The sequence below is a fragment of the Pseudochaenichthys georgianus genome, unplaced genomic scaffold (assembly GCF_902827115.2).
Source record: "Pseudochaenichthys georgianus unplaced genomic scaffold, fPseGeo1.2 scaffold_505_arrow_ctg1, whole genome shotgun sequence".
Lineage (NCBI taxonomy): Eukaryota > Metazoa > Chordata > Actinopteri > Perciformes > Channichthyidae > Pseudochaenichthys > Pseudochaenichthys georgianus.
This window is the reverse complement of record NW_027263066.1, coordinates 181256-199289: the sequence shown is the minus strand read 5'-3', so window position 1 is coordinate 199289 and position 18034 is coordinate 181256. Positions and strand designations below refer to the sequence as shown.

The 18034-nt window shown below is 42.1% G+C and overlaps 1 protein-coding gene across 1 annotated transcript; it reads right to left on the bottom strand.

Moving 5' to 3' along the window:
- Positions 1–1438: 1438 nt before the first annotated feature.
- LOC117442924 (receptor-type tyrosine-protein phosphatase mu-like) lies at positions 1439–16414 on the bottom strand. The gene is made up of 11 exons (XM_034078877.1): positions 16328–16414; positions 15865–15901; positions 14295–14392; positions 13204–13320; positions 12798–12952; positions 12318–12453; positions 10639–10788; positions 8974–9147; positions 5787–5918; positions 2770–2895; positions 1439–1606 (listed from the first exon to the last, which is right to left on the bottom strand). The coding sequence occupies exons 1-11, from the start codon at positions 16412–16414 to the stop codon at positions 1439–1441; spliced, it is 1380 nt and encodes a 459-aa protein (XP_033934768.1).
- Between the last annotated feature and the right edge of the window lie 1620 nt (positions 16415–18034).

Genomic DNA, 18034 nt, shown 5'->3' with positions numbered 1-18034 from the left:
TGTCTCCTAAAGTACTCTATAATATCCTAAAGTACTCTGTGATGTCCTAAAGTAATCTGTGATGTCTCCTAAAGTACTCTGTGATGTCCTAAAGTAATCTGTGATGTCCTAAAGTAATCTGTAATGTCTCCTAAAGTACTCTGTGATGTCCTAAAGTAATCTGTGATGTCTCCTAAAGTACTCTGTAATGTCTCCTAAAGTACTCTGTGATGTCCTAAAGTACTCTGTGATGTCCTAAAGTACTCTGTGATGTCTCCTAAAGTACTCTGTGATGTCCTAAAGTAATCTGTGATGTCTCCTAAAGTACTATGTGATGTCCTAAAGTACTCTGTGATGTCTCATAAAGTACTCTGTAATGTCCTAAAGTACTCTGTAATGTCCTAAAGTACTCAGTAATGTCTTAAAGTACTATATAATGTCTCCTAAAGTACTCTGTGATGTCTCCTAAAGTACTCTGTGATGTCTCCTAAAGTACTCTGTAATGTCCTAAAGTACTCTGTCAATGTCCTAAAGTACTCAGTAATGTCCTAAAGTACTCTGTGATGTCTCATAAAGTACTCTGTGATGTTTCCTAAAGTACTCTGTAATGTCCTAAAGTACTCTGTAATGTCCTAAAGTACTCAGTAATGTCCTAAAGTACTCTGTGATGTCTCATAAAGTACTCTGTGATGTCTCCTAAAGTACTCTGTGATGTCTCCTAAAGTACTCTATAATGTCCTAAAGTACTCAGTAATGTCCTAAAGTACTCTGTGATGTCTCCTAAAGTACTCTGTGATGTCTCCTAAAGTACTCTGTGATGTCCTAAAGTACTCTGTAATGTCTCCTAAAGTACTCTGTGATGTCTCCTAAAGTACTCTGTGATGTCCTAAAGTACTCTGTAATGTCTCCTAAAGTACTCTGTGATGTCTCCTAAAGTACTCTGTAATGTCTCCTAAAGTACTCTGTAATGTCCTAAAGTACTCTGTGATGTCTCCTAAACTACTCTGTAATGTCCTAAAGCACTCTGTAATGTCCTAAAGTACTCTGTGATGTCCTAAAGTACTCTGTGATGTCTCCTAAAGTACTCTGTAATGTCTCCTAAAGTACTCTGTGATGTCCTAAAGTACTATGTGATGTCCTAAAGTACTCTGTAATGTCCTAAAGTACTATGTGATGTCCTAAAGTACTATGTGATGTCCTAAAGTACTCTGTAATGTCCTAAAGTACTCTATAATGTCCTAAAGTACTCTGTAATGTCCTAAAGTACTCTGTGATGTCCTAAAGTACTCTGTAATGTCCTAAAGTACTATGTGATGTCCTAAAGTACTCTGTAATGTCCTAAAGTACTCTATAATGTCCTAAAGTACTCTGTAATGTCCTAAAGTACTCTGTGATGTCCTAAAGTACTCTGTAATGTCCTAAAGTACTCAGTAATGTGTATTTGTGCAGTACTTCTCTCTTACAGGCAGTGCACCACGGTCCTCCCTTCCCCCCCGTCGTACTCGTCCTGCCACTTGTCCACCTGGTGGACGAGCTTCAGAAAGGAGCGCTTGTTTACGGGCGTGTCGCGGTACATCGGCCAGCCGAGGAACTGGAACTGCTGCACCATGCGGTACCCGTCCTGAGGCTGGGGGGAGACAGGGAGGAGACAGGGGTTAAAACAAGCGCACCATAAAGTTAGTGAAAGCTACACGCTGAGAAGAAGTAAGGAAAGGAAAGGTAAAGAGGAGGTGAGGAGAGGTTAATAAGCAGGTTAGGAAAGGAAGAAGGAAAAGGAAGACGGACATAGGAAAGGAAATATGGATACGGATAAGAAGGAAGAAGGAAGGAAGGCAAGAATGAAAGGAGAGGACAGGAAAGGGAAGGATAGGGGAAAGCTCATTGTAAAGGAGAGAAGGAGGGAAGGAAATAAGGAGAAAACCAAAGAAGGGGTAAGTAAGGTAGGACAGGAATGAGGAGGTAAGGAAAGGTAAAGTAGGACATATGACATGGAAAGGAAATAAGGATGTGGAAAAGGAAAGGAGAAGAGGAGGGAAGGGAAGGAGAAGTAAGACATAGGAAAGGAAGGGAGAATGTTAGTAACACATGTAAGAAGTGAATAAAGAAGAGACAGGTAGGGGGGGGGGGGGTTAACCGATTCTAACCTAAATGTGAGCCGACAGGGAGGAAAAAGCTCTCGAATCAAACGCACTGAGAGCTAAATCCGACCTGCCACCAGGAGGCGGGGGGGGGGGGGAATCAAACCTAAACTCACGGGGGGGGGCGAGGGGGTGAATATATCAAACGCATCTGATCTAAATCTGCTAAAAGAGGTGTTTGGATGTAAATAAGGAGGAACGTCAGGAGACAGAAATCAAGCGCACCCTGAATACCTGACGACGTAAAGGGGTCAGAATCAAACGCCGGGTGCGTTTGATTTAGTCTGTTTACACTGTCTGCTAGGTATTTGGTTATCAAGATGTCACCCTCCTCTCCTGGCACGACGAGCGTCAAAATAACCTCCCAGCACCAGTTCCATGTGACTTTGAAACCCATAGAGAAAAAGCCATCAACCCATAACAGGCGACAGTTTCTTCCCAACGCTAATCCCCGGTTTTCTTTCACGACTTTTCTAGGTCAACAATTGATTTAAAAACCAGTCAAAGACCAATTCAAGTCGAGAGCAAGACCAGTTTGATTTGAGTCTGAATCCCAAAGACCGAGCTTCACATTTATCCTCACAACATTTCTGTGAATCTGAGGGTTTTAACACGATATATAACCGAGTGTCAGAGCGTAAAACAAACGCACCCTGGCCGTGTTGTAGATCCTGAAGATGCGACTGATGACGTCCTCCTCCAGATCTGCAGAAACAAACTCCACCTGCAGAGAGCCGAGGCGATGGAGGCCGTTTTCAGGCCAGTACTGAGGACACAACTGGGACAGAAAGACAGACAGACGGGGTTACAGAGGAGACTGACCTGGGACCAGCTGCTGTAGACTGAAAACTCTCCTCTTATGGTGAGGAGACTGACCTGGGACCAGCTGCTAGTTCTGCTGCTATAGACTGAAGACCCTCCTCTTATAGTGAGGGCTGGTTCAGACTGACCTGGGACCAGCTGCTAGTCCTGCTGCTCTTGACTGAAGACTCTCCTCTTGTAGTGAGGGCTGGTTCAGACTGACCTGGGACCAGCTGCTAGTCCTGCTGCTCTTGACTGAAGACTCTCCTCTTATAGTGAGGGCTGGTTCAAACTGACCTGGGACCAGCTGCTAGTCCTGCTGCTCTTGACTGAAGACTCTCCTCTTATAGTGAGGGCTGGTTCAGACTGACCTGGGACCAGCTGCTAGTCCTGCTGCTATAGACTGAAGACTCTCCTCTTATAGTGAGGGCTGGTTCAGACTGACCTGGGACCAGCTGCTAGTTCTGCTGCTATAGACTGAAGACTCTCCTCTTATAGTGAGGGCTGGTTCAGACTGACCTGGGACCAGCTGCTAGTTCTGCTGCTATAGACTGAAGACCCTCCTCTTATAGTGAGGGCTGGTTCAGACTGACCTGGGACCAGCTGCTAGTTCTGCTGCTATAGACTGAAGACTCTCCTCTTATAGTGAGGGCTGGTTCAGACTGACCTGGGACCAGCTGCTAGTTCTGCTGCTCTAGACTGAAGACTCTCCTCTTATAGTGAGGGCTGGTTCAAACTGACCTGGGACCAGCTGCTAGTTCTGCTGCTATAGACTGAAGACTCTCCTCTTATAGTGAGGGCTGGTTCAGACTGACCTGGGACCAGCTGCTAGTTCTGCTGCTATAGACTGAAGACTCTCCTCTTATAGTGAGGGCTGGTTCAGACTGACCTGGGACCAGCTGCTAGTTCTGCTGCTCTTGACTGAAGACTCTCCTCTTATAGTGAGGGCTGGTTCAGACTGACCTGGGACCAGCTGCTAGTTCTGCTGCTCTAGACTGAAGACTCTCCTCTTATAGTGAGGGCTGGTTCAAACTGACCTGGGACCAGCTGCTAGTTCTGCTGCTATAGACTGAAGACTCTCCTCTTATAGTGAGGGCTGGTTCAGACTGACCTGGGACCAGCTGCTAGTTCTGCTGCTATAGACTGAAGACTCTCCTCTTATAGTGAGGGCTGGTTCAGACTGACCTGGGACCAGCTGCTAGTTCTGCTGCTCTTGACTGAAGACTCTCCTCTTATAGTGAGGGCTGGTTCAGACTGACCTGGGACCAGCTGCTAGTTCTGCTGCTCTTGACTGAAGACTCTCCTCTTATAGTGAGGGCTGGTTCAGACTGACCTGGGACCAGCTGCTAGTTCTGCTGCTCTAGACTGAAGACTCTCCTCTTATAGTGAGGGCTGGTTCAAACTGACCTGGGACCAGCTGCTAGTTCTGCTGCTATAGACTGAAGACTCTCCTCTTATAGTGAGGGCTGGTTCAGACTGACCTGGGACCAGCTGCTAGTTCTGCTGCTATAGACTGAAGACTCTCCTCTTATAGTGAGGGCTGGTTCAGACTGACCTGGGACCAGCTGCTAGTTCTGCTGCTCTTGACTGAAGACTCTCCTCTTATAGTGAAGGCTGGTTCAGACTGACCTGGGACCAGCTGCTAGTCCTGCTGCTATAGACTGAAGACTCTCCTCTTATAGTGAGGGCTGGTTCAGACTGACCTGGGACCAGCTGCTAGTCCTGCTGCTATAGACTGAAGACTCTCCTCTTATAGTGAAGGCTGGTTCAGACTGACCTGGGACCAGCTGCTAGTCCTGCTGCTATAGACTGAAGACTCTCCTCTTATAGTGAGGGCTGGTTCAGGCTGACCTGGGACCAGCTGCTAGTCCATGCTGCTATAGACTGAAGACTCTCCTCTGTGACAAAGCTTATAGTCTTTTAATTTCTCTAATATACAATGCCTTGTCTTTGTATGCTGCTGCTGCAACGCAAACATTTCCCGAATTGGGATCAATAAAGTACCGTAATTTTTGGACTATAAGCCGCGCCTTTTTCCCCATTTTTCGACCCTGCGGCTGATATAACGGTGCGGCTAATCTATGGATGTTTACAGCTAACGGCCACTAGGGGACCTCCTAAATCTAAAAAAGTAAAAGTGGAACCGAGAGTGGTACGAGAGCAAGACAGACGGACATTACGAGAGCGAGACAGTTTGTGCAAAGGAAGTTTCCAAGCACAAACCCTTCGTTCAGTGGGAGGCGTGGATGACTAGCGGCGATAAATCATTCACCAAAACTGGTCGCATGCGAAAAGCAACTTTCGCTCAAGTTTGCGAGTGGATCCTGACGGCGTGGAGGAGGGTCCAAACATCCACGATCACCAACGGGTTCCGAAAGGCTGGACTGCTTACATACGGTAATTATGTTATCTTATCTTAGTGAGGGCTATTTCAGGCTGACCTGGGACCAGTACTTAGTTTTTGCGTCTCTCAAATTGCAGATAAAATGTTATTTGACCTCTGCAAAATATGTTCTTATATATGGAAATGTACCTCTTCTAATATCAATAGATACGATTAGATTAGACAGTATAAGATTCATGTTGACAATACAAGCTAAAACTGTTAATATATAATATATAAAGTGACTATCAATTGGACCAATGATACATTGAACAGTACGCTTACGAAACAATAACATTACCATCCAAATGCAAGAACAATCCGGTCAAGGCAGTGAAGAATGTAAACAAGTCAGTTGTATTGATCAGTGCAGGTGATAGTTACAGAACTAGAAATAAATATGTCTTCGATAGAAACCTCTTATAATTCCTAATCAAGAAGATTTAAAAGACTGATAAGTGAAGTTCGAGGTTTTGTGCGAGTACCTGTGCGGGGTCCACGTCGTTCAGCATGACGATGGACGTGCAGTGGTAGTCGAGGACGAGACGCCAGAAATCTTTCACCGTGTTTGGCAAAGGATGCTGGGTAACGATGAACGCTGACGGCTGCTTGTAGCTCTGTAACAGGAAGTGACATCACACAGGTGAATAAACAACAACAAGGGGACACAGTGATACCTCGTACAACAGGTCATTATTTAAAATAAAGGATAAAGGGTTTCTAAACACTCAAGCTCATCCAATGAACTCTCCCAAAGCATCATGGGAACTTGATTAAATAAACACAGTAAAGATACTTAATAAAATACATATTATGTTTTCCATTGGTCCCTCTTCTTTAGAGAAGACCAGGAAATGATGGATACACAGGTATGTGGGTTCAACATGTAAGAAGTAGAAAGTACAGGTATTTGAGTTCAACATGTGAGAAGTAGAAAGTACAGGTATTTGAGTTCAACATGAGAGAAGTAGAAAGTACAGGTATTTGAGTTCAACATGTAAGAAGTAGAAAGTACAGGTATTTGAGTTCAACATGTGAGAAGTAGAAAGTACAGGTATTTGAGTTCAACATGTGAGAAGTAGAAAGTACAGGTATTTGAGTTCAACATGTGAGAAGTAGAAAGTACAGGTATTTGGGTTCAACATGAGAGAAGTAGAAAGTACAGGTATTTGAGTTCAACATGAGAGAAGTAGAAAGTACAGGTATTTGAGTTCAACATGTGAGAAGTAGAAAGTACAGGTATTTGGGTTCAACATGAGAGAAGTAGAAAGTACAGGTATTTGAGTTCAACATGTAAGAAGTAGAAAGTACAGGTATTTGAGTTCAACATGTAAGAAGTAGAAAGTACAGATATTTGAGTTCAACATGTAAGAAGTAGAAAGTACAGGTATTTGTGTTCAACATGTGAGAAGTAAAAAGTACAGGTATTGAGTTCAACATGTAAGAAGTAGAAAGTACAGGTATTTGAGTTCAACATGTGAGAAGTAGAAAGTACAGGTATTTGAGTTCAACATGTGAGAAGTAGAAGTACAGGTATTTGAGTTCAACATGAGAGAAGTAGAAAGTACAGGTATTTGAGTTCAACATGTAAGAAGTAGAAAGTACAGGGATTTGGGTTCAACATGTAAGAAGTAGAAAGTACAGGTATTTGAGTTCAACATGTAAGAAGTAGAAAGTACAGGTATTTGAGTTCAACATGAGAGAAGTAGAAAGTACAGGTATTTGTGTTCAACAGGTAAGAAGTAGAAAGTACAGGTATTTGTGTTCAACATGTAAGAAGTAGAAAGTACAGGTATTTGAGTTCAACATGTAAGAAGTAGAAAGTACAGGTATTTGTGTTCAACATGTGAGAAGTAGAAAGTACAGGTATTTGAGTTCAACATGTAAGAAGTAGAAAGTACAGGTATTTGTGTTCAACATGTAAGAAGTAGAAAGTACAGGTATTTGGGTTCAACATGTGAGAAGTAGAAAGTACAGGTATTTGTGTTCAACATGTAAGAAGTAGAAAGTACAGGTATTTGAGTTCAACATGTGAGAAGTAGAAAGTACAGGTATTTGAGTTCAACATGAGAGAAGTAGAAAGTACAGGTATTTGAGTTCAACATGAGAGAAGTAGGAAAGTACAGGTATTTGAGTTCAACATGAGAGAAGTAGAAAGTACAGTATTTGTGTTCAACATGTAAGAAGTAGAAGTACAGGTATTTGAGTTCAACATGAGAGAAGTAGAAGAAGTACAGGTATTTGTGTTCAACATGTAAGAAGTAGAAAGTACAGGTATTGAGTTCAACATGTGAGAAGTAGAAAGTACAGGTATTTGAGTTCAACATGAGAGAAGTAGAAAGTACAGGTATTTGTGTTCAACATGTAAGAAGTAGAAGTACAGGTATTTGGGTTCAACATGTGAGAAGTAGAAAGTACAGGTATTTGAGTTACACATGTGAGAAGTAGAAAGTACAGGTATTTGAGTTCAACATGTAAGAAGTAGAAAGTACAGGTATTTGAGTTCAACATGTGAGAAGTAGAAAGTACAGGTATTTGTGTTCAACATGTAAGAAGTAGAAAGTACAGGTATTTGAGGTCAACATGTGAGAAGTAGAAAGTACAGGTATTTGAGTTCAACATGTGAGAAGTAGAAAGTACAGGTATTTGAGTTCAACATGAGAGAAGTAGAAAGTACAGGTATTTGTGTTCAACATGTAAGAAGTAGAAAGTACAGGTATTTGTGTTCAACATGTAAGAAGTAGAAAGTACAGGTTATGTGAGGTCAACATGTAAGAAGTGAAAGTACAGGTATTTGAGTTCAACATGTGAGAAGTAGAAGTACAAAGGTATTTGAGTTCAACATTGAGAAGTAGAAAGTACAGGTATTTGAGTTCAACAGTAAGAAGTAAAGTACAGGTATTTGAGTTCAACATGAGAGAAGTAAAAGTACAGGTATTTGAGTTCAACATGAGAGAAGTAGAAAGTACAGGTATTTGTATTCAACATGTAAGAAGTAGAAAGTACAGGTATTGAGTTCAACATGTAAGAAGTAGAAAGTACAGGTATTGAGTTCAACATGTGAGAGTAGAAGTACAGGTATTTGAGTTCAACATGAGAGAAGTAGAAAGTACAGGTATTTGTGTTCAACATGTAAGAAGTAGAAAGTACAGGTATTTGTGTTCAACATGTGAGAAGTAGAAAGTACAGGTATTTGAGTTCAACATGTGAGAAGTAGAAAGTACAGGTATTTTGAGTTCAACATGTGAGAAGTAGAAAGTACAGGTATTTGAGTTCAACATGTAAGAAGTAGAAAGTACAGGTATTTGAGTTCAACATGTGAGAAGTAGAAAGTACAGGTATTTGTGTTCAACATGAGAGAAGTAGAAAGTACAGGTATTTGAGTCAACATGTAAGAAGTAGAAAGTACAGGTATTTGTGTTCAACATGTGAGAAGTAGAAAGTACAGGTATTTGTGTTCAACATGTGAGAAGTAGAAAGTACAGGTATTTGTGTTCAACATGTGAGAAGTAGAAAGTACAGGTATTTGAGTTCAACATGTAAGAAGTAGAAAGTACAGGTATTTGTGTTCAACATGTGAGAAGTCAAAGTCGTCAGAAAAATAAGTAGTGGAGTAAAGTACTGATACCAGAAACATGTACTTAAGTACATTAACAAAGTATTTGTACGTACGTCCATGAGAGCAGCGTTGATGTAGTTGGAGCTTTCTCCGTCGATGGTGATGAGGAAGGGGAGGCAGCGGTCTGGAGGAAGGACGTCCATGCAGCGGTTCTTCTCGTGGTTCCTCGGCAGCAGAGCGATGCTGCAGTCCTCCACCCGCAGCGTGGGCGTCACCATGTTCAGCGTCTGGACACCGATAACAAACTGTTAATACTTAAAGCAGTAAAATCAATCAACACTGGGGCGTTGTTGGCTTAATTGGCAGAGCTGTGTCGCTCCAATTAAGGCACTGGTTGTCCCAAAAACGCCATTAAACAATACATAAATAATCATTAGTTATAGAAAACAGCATAACAGATAAATACCAATACTATTAATAATACAAAATAACAAACACTATCATCATCCTGTAAAGTCTGCATTAAATACCAATAAATTACAGAGTGATTGGAGTTATTATCGTTCATTACCCTTCAATTAGGCTTATTTAGTTAATAACTGTTTAAAATTAAGTAAGTTATATATATGATTGCAGATGTAATGGTTTATTACTCTTAAATAATTGGTTATTCAAATGAATATCTGCAGAAGTAATGGTTTATTAGCATTGAATAACTATACTACATTTGAAACTGTATAATCGGTTGTTTATAACCAGTGTTGGGACGCGTTACAAAGTAACTATAGTTACTAGTTAGTTTTAATAGTGTTTTTATATAGTCAACAGCCAGGCGAACAGAGATGAGAACTGTACTTAAGTACTTGAGTACATGTACTTAGATATTTCCTGTGTCACATGCGGAGACGGGCTGTGGGCGTGTTTGTGTTGTTTACTAACAAGACTGTCATGGCGGCGGCGGAGCTCAAGTCAAGTTTCTCCACCTGGAGATATTCTCACTATTTCACTTTTGTCGAGCACAAAGAAAGAACGTTTTAGTTAAATGTAAGTTGTGTCCTGGCGGGTCAAAGAGCCCATCTACTGCCCAAACCAGTCATTCACATCTCTTAAAACATCTGCAGAAACAACATGCTGGGACGAAGCTAGGAGCTAAGACCACAGAGACTCAGCCGACGCCACTCCACCTCCACCTCCACCGAAGCAACAGCGGCTGGATTTCAACCGAGGGACTGCTAGCCAGGGGAAAGTGGATAAAGCCATTGCACGGTATGTTGTACACATGCAGGCTATTGCTACAGTGGAGTCACCCGCTTTCAGGGAGCTAGTTAGCATGATAGCATGTCCGGGCGGCACACGGCATATGGAACGGAAAATGTAAAGCCAGCTAATATCGATGATATCCAGATTGCATATAATGCATGTCAAGTTGATCAACAGATTGTATTATTCTCCAATGCAATAACAGTACTGAGATGAAGGCTAAGGGCATTAATATAATGGGAGCCCTTTTTTTAAGTAACGCATTACTTTGTGGTGTAAGTAATCAGTAAAGTAACTGAGTTACTTTTGAAATGAAGTAACTAGTAATGGTAACTAGTTACTGGTTTTCAGTAACTAGCACAACACTGTTTATAACCCTTTAGTAGTGGGTAACAAACATTTATATGTTATAACCATTATACACTGTTTACTAACACATGTATTTATATGATATATTATTAACACGTGCTGCAGATGCTAGTCAGCCGTTCATTATGTACAACCTAAAAACACGTTACCCTGAACTCCTCTTTGATCTGGCTGGAGTTGGTCTGAGGGTCCAATCGGTTCATCTCGTAGTACACAGAGCGCAGCTTGATGGCCGGGATGGCGGTGTCGCCGCAGAGACACGCCTCCAAGATGGCGTCGTGGATAAAGACGTACTGCTCCTGAAAAAACCCAGAGAGGAACCGTCAGCTCCGGAGGAAAATGTCACTTCATAATAGATTTATGTCAAGAGAGAGGAAGAGGAGTGACATTAAAAGGAGGAAGAGAGGGTCATCTCTGTCACTTCCTGTCAGACTTCAGAAGAACTGCAGAACAATAACAACCAAACGCTGCGGAGACATATCCTGTGTGAAGAAGGAATGAGAAGAAACTAACGTCTATATGCATCGGGAGGGCTACTCCCCATTAGGGATGCCAGCGATTATTCGAATATTATTTTTAAAAATCGATTTTATTTATATCATTTTTCTTTTATATATATATTTTTTTTTATTATTTATGTATTTTTTTCTGCTTAGTTTCAACCAAAATATATATAATAAATATATGCTAATAATAGTAATAGTATTAATAATTGTAAATGGCCATTGGTCACACCACCAGTTTGTTTACTGTAAACTTGGAGGAAGCCTGCGTGCAGAGCAGACTGCTGCTGTTTTTGTATGATTTTAGTAGAATAAATAAAAGAATACAAATATATATATATATGTATTGCTATCTCTTAGACAACATATAACATAAGAAGCACTTTACTGATCCCAAATCGGGACATGTTGTGGTTGCAGCAGCATAAAACAAGGCATTGCACACAAGTACAAATTAAAAGACAAGAAATAAACAATTCAAAAATGTGAACATTTCAAAATAGAAATAAAAAATGCATTAAAAAAGTCAAACAATATACAAGTTGACCTATCTATAAACTATCTGACAAATAAAACAGTGTTGAGGGGACAAATTTTCAGGTCAAAAACAATAAAATAAAGCAGGATATTATTTACATTAAGTGTGTAAAGAATGGAATATTAAATTAAATATAAATGACAATTCAACTGTGTAATACATCTGTAAAATACTGTGCAATATACTGTACTGTATACTTCCACCTTTAATATAACTAACCTGACTGCTATCACACTACTGTATCCATGCTATACTTTAAAAAACTGTTACTGGTACTTTTTGTTGAACACCTGGATGTGTATTTTGTAAATTGTAAATAGTGTAATTTCTATTTTACCTTAAATTTAAGGCATGATTCTTATTCAATATTTAGTGATTTCTGGCTCTTTATTATTGCTGTAGCAATGTACATGTTACTGTATTCTGATTAAGTGTGTTTTTGTGTGGACCCCACAATTCGGCTAAAATGTGTGGACCCCTCAAAGTGTCGGAAACAAGTATGGGTGTGTGTGGTTGTGCATTTGTGTGTGTGTATTATAGTGTCTGCATTTATCCGAAAGTAACATTTGTCAGATACAACGTTTTCAATACTTCAGATTTCACTTAAGATTGCTTTGGCGCCGCCTCTGGTTGGTGGTGGTAACTGCACGTTATTACAATAGGCAGGATCTGGTGAAAATCGAGGGTTTTTGGGACTACATCTCCCATGATTCTCCCATTATTGGGGATGGATGTTAACAGAATGTGTTTATCTATCCCCTTATATATTTGACCTGATATTAATTACCTCTGTCTGCACCATGTTCACCCTGCGTGCTCGTAGCTCTCGGACACAGTTGTAAATGTCGACGACGCCTTCTCGCTCCGCCATGTCCAGCATGATGTCGATCACTATGAAGCAGCCTGTACGCCCTGCGCCCGCACTGAAACACACACACACTTATTTACACACATTTCTTACCGTGTTTCTGGTTTGAAGCCTGAAATCAGGTCTGTGGTTAACAGAAGCTGAAGGTATATATATTTTTTAATACCTCACTGGTGGATTTAAAAAAGGCAGTTGCCAACAAGTGTCTAAATGAGACAAATAAACGTCATCACGCCCAACATTAGCCTCCTTTAGCTTAGTGGTGGTGACGTGAAGTCATGTGACCGTGCTGTAGTTTCTTTATAGCCCAACATTAGCCTCCTTTAGCTTAGCGGTGGTGATCCCATTGGACCAGGGATTTCAGGGTCCCGATAAGATGTAATGTAAGTTAGTATTTACCTGCAGTGGACTACGGTTGGTCCGGGGCGGTCGGGGGTTTTGGCCTTGACGCGGCGGATGAATCCGAGCAGGCCAGTGGCGTGAAGCGGCACGCCGTGATCCGGCCAACCAGTGAAATGAAACTGCCGGATCTCCCTGATCTCTGCCACGCCACGCTGACAGAAACAGAGAGGTAGCACACACACACACACACACATAGATGTTACTCACCATGAAACTTCCCCACTTCATTACTGACATTAAGTATGTGTGTGTGGGAGTGTGTGTGTGTGGGTGTGTTGGTGTTGTGTGTGTGTGTGTGTGGGGTGTGTGTGTGTGGGAGTGTGTGTGTGTGTGTGTGTGTGTGTGTGTGTGGTGTGTGTGTGTGTGGTGTGTGTGTGTGTGTGTGTGTGTGTGTGTCTGTTACCTTCTCCACGGCAAAGGTCCGGATCACGTACTCTGAAAGCAGCTGGGTCTCGATCAGCGTCACCTTCATGTCGCCGTAAATCTCTGTGTCGTCTGGCCAGTATTTACAACACTTCACCTGCACACAGACACACACACAGAAAATATACACACACACACACAAACAAACACCAACACACACACACACACACACACAGAGAGAGTGGTGTTTATTCATCAGCATTAAATGGGCTCATTAATTAAACAGCTGATATTAAAATCTCATTAGAGGCCCCGCCCCTTCCTCATTAACAGCTAATTACTGCGGAGCTAATCACATTGTCGCCACGGCAACAAACGAGGTGAACGGAGGGGGGTTGCATTGCTAAAGTGACACTGGTGTGTGTGCGTGTGTGTGTAGGTGTGTGTAGGTGTGTAATTGTGACTGATAATCAGTTGGATCTATCCCAGAATCCCCCTCTGCAGCTCTCCTGGATCCCTGGTGCCTTCTGGGTAATGAGAGCTGGGACCTGGAGCACGCCTGCAGGTGTGTGCGTGTGTGTGTCTGAGAGTGTGTGTGTGTGTGTGTGTGGTGTGTGGTGTGTGTGTGTTGTGTGTGTGTGTGTGTGTGTGGGTGTGTGTGTGTGTGGTGTGTGGTGTGTGTGTGTGTGTGTGTGTGTGTGTGGAAGATAATCCCAGGTTGAATCTTCTCTGTGTTTCAGAAGACGTGTTTTTGAATAGTTTTAACATGTTTTTAAAGTTTATTTTCATCTTTTTATTGTAATTATCTTCTTTAAATAAATATATTTCTATGTTGTTTTTTTTGTATCGACTTTAATTACTCCCCATGTTTATGACTATGCATCAACCCAGATGAGATTCGGTTCCATACGAATGTAAATTTCTGCTCGAAAATGCTAATTAATCCACGCGGGAGTTTCAGGGAATAAACTTTTCCAACAACAGAGGAGGAGACACAAAGAGCAGAGACTGACAGATGCACTCTGGGAAATGAAGTCCCCAACTTCATCAAGAGACGAACAATAACAACAACCAGATGGCCACAACAATCAATGTGTGTGTGGTGTGTGTGTGTGTGTGTGTGCCACTCACCCGCCCCACCTCCACCAGGTTAGTTACCATGACGATGGCAGCGGTGTTTTCCTGCCAAACCATCCTCCAGAAATCATACACAGTCTCCTGCATGGGACCTGCAACACCACACACACACACACACACACACACACACACACACACACACACACACATACACACACACACACACACACACACACACACACACACAAACACACACACACACAGAGTAAACTTCATATTAGACGGCGGATCAGCAGGCGACACCGGAGCTGTACATGAATTATAATGACTCTTTTTCATTAATTCAAATTAAGAGCACGCACACACAAACACACACTCGTACACACACACACACACACACACACACACACACACACACGCCGAACATGTTTTTAATCACTGTTGACTGTCTGTGTTTTGACGAGCTAATTAGTTCATGCTAATCCATTCCTGTCCTCAAGTGTTTTACAGCGTGAATCTGCTGCCTGCACACACACACACACACACACACACACACACACACACACACACACACACACACACACACACACCACACACACACACACACACACACACACACACACACACACACACACACACACACACTCAATATTCATGCTCACAGACTGACATGTTGGCACAAACACTCAAGTTTGTTCAGGAGGATGTGTGTGTGTGTGTGTGTGGGCCCCACAGTTTGGCTAACACTATATCGACCCCTCAAGGGAGGAAATTGTGTGTATAGGTGGCTGTGTGTGTGTGGTGTGTGTGTGTGTGTGTGTGTGTGTGTGTGTGTGTGTGTGTGTGTGTGTGTGTGTGTGTGTGTGTGTGTGTGTGTGGTGTGGGTGTGTCTGCAGGTATCTGAAAGTTAGATTTAAAACTTAAACTGTTAGATACGTTTTTATTTCTTCAGATTTGAGTTGTGGGTTATTGGGCGCCACCTGTGGTCGGTGGTGGTAACTGCAGGTTGTTACTAAAAGGCGCAGGGTTGAGGTGGTAATTAAAGGGCTTTGGTACTACAACTACCATGATGCTTTGGGGGATGGTAACCCATATAAGCATGTCTTAATCTTCACCCTGCCTTCCCATTTATTTAAAAAAAAGTTTAAAGATGTACAGAAAAAAATATCTGCATTTTGAGAAGACGTTAAAACATCTTGAAAAACAGTTGAAACATTACAAAATAAATATAGACCAAAAACTCTGAATATATACACAGAGAAAATGGTAATATTTACATAGAAAGGTCTGAATATTTTGGAGTTCATTATGAGAAAAAAGTCTTAATTCTGTGAGAAATAAAGATTGAATATTTTTAGAAATAATTGAAAAAATGTAGAATTTCATTGCCAAAATATAAAAAAAAATATATTTACCCACAGAACATCTCACATCCACACACACACACACACACACACACACACACACACACACACACACACACACACACACACACACACACACACACACACACACACACACACCACACACACCACACACACACACCACACACACACCACACACACAACTTATTATTATTATAGGTGTAATTAAAGTATATTGAAAGTGTGTTTTCAGGGCTTACCTTGGGTGGCGATGTAGTGATTGGGTCGGTGGTATCCCTGAGAGGAGAGGAAACACTTCATTAGAAACTAAAATATCCCAAAAATGTAATTAGATAGATATTAAATTATGTTTTATGCCATCTAGTTTAATTATATTGGGGAGAAGGCGCACACACACACACACACACACACACACACACACACACACACACACACAAACACACACACAACACACACACCCACACACACACACACACACACACACACACACACCCACACACACACACACACACACACACACACACACACACACACACACCCACACACAGTCGTTTGTTTACAGAGTCAACACCAACCGACACTGACTGATGGCGGGCGTCACCATGGAAACAGAGTCGACCAGATCGACCTTTAAAGGAGAGTAAACTTTGTGTGTGTGTGTGTGTGTGTGTGTGTGTGTGTGTGTGTGTGTGTGTTACTCACGTCCACGTAGTTTGCATTGATGTAGTCAGAGCCGTTCTCTCCATCCTGAGGCTGCAGACGCACACGAGAGTGGTCGTCTACACACATGCACACACACACACACACACGCACACACACACGCACACGCACACGCACACACAGACACAGACACAGTTATAATTGGAAAATAATCACATATAATTAGCTTCTGCTGAATAAATAAACGATGTAATCATAAATTAATAACCACTTTATTACATTATATATAATTATATTAAATATAATTATGTATTTAATATCAGTAAAAACATAAATAAACAAAGCTAATTATGTCCCTCTCTCATTACCCAACGCATTTATTTATAAACCTCTAGTTTGACGCGTTCATAAATACAATGATTCTAATATACACAGGGTGGTATCAATGAATAATAAATACCTGGCTTAAAACATCCTTATGTTAAAATAAGAACTGTAAGGAAGGGGACTGTGTGAGGGTTTGGTTTCTTTGCTTTATCAATAATAAACCAGACTTCTTAAACCAGGACCAACTAGTCCCAGGTTAAGGGCCAATCGAAGACCGTCAAGTCGTTGGTTGAGTATGAAGTCAAGCCCCAGATCAATACCCTAGTGAAGGCCTACAAGGCATGTTCAAAGTCAAAACCAAAAAGTCACATTTGAAAGAACAGGATCATGACCTGCAAGTCCAAAGTCAGGTCTCAATCAAGTCTCTCGTCAAGTCCCAGGTAAGGATCAAAGCGCAAAACCAAGACAAACAAGTCCTTGGTTAGGATTTGAGTCAAGACCGTTTGAGGGCCTACGAGTCCCAAGTCATGTGCACATTTAAGAGCCAGGCTAAGGGCCAGGTCTTGACCAATAAGACCAGCTTCTTCTTCTTCTTTCGTATAACGCTAGATGTCCAACTCGGTGTCGTGTAGCCATGCCGCATCTCTGGTCCTCGGTGGAAGAGGCTGGCTTCCGAGGGTGCTCCATATAAGGGGCAGATGGTGATTATATGACAGCGGTCTGCTCAGGGTCACCGCACTCGCATGCCGCACTGTCCGCCAAGCCCACGTCTTCATCGAGGTTTTAAAGCGACCGACCCCAGTTCGTAGACGGTTCAGAGCGGTCCACTGCCGGCGCGGTAGGTCGTCTCCTCCAATGGTGCCATCTCTGGGTCCCAGATGTAACGGTGGAAAAGGAAAGGTAAAGAGGAGGTGAGGAGAGGTTAATAAGCAGGTTAGGAAAGGAAGAAGGAAAAGGAAGACGGACATAGGAAAGGAAATATGGATACGGATAAGAAGGAAGAAGGAAGGAAGGCAAGAATGAAAGGAGAGGACAGGAAAGGGAAGGATAGGGGAAAGCTCATTGTAAAGGAGAGAAGGAGGGAAGGAAATAAGGAGAAAACCAAAGAAGGGGTAAGTAAGGTAGGACAGGAATGAGGAGGTAAGGAAAGGTAAAGTAGGACATATGACATGGAAAGGAAATAAGGATGTGGAAAAGGAAAGGAGAAGAGGAGGGAAGGGAAGGAGAAGTAAGACATAGGAAAGGAAGGGAGAATGTTAGTAACACATGTAAGAAGTGAATAAAGAAGAGACAGGTAGGGGGGGGGGGGGTTAACCGATTCTAACCTAAATGTGAGCCGACAGGGAGGAAAAAGCTCTCGAATCAAACGCACTGAGAGCTAAATCCGACCTGCCACCGGAGGCGGGGGGGGGGGGGGGGGGA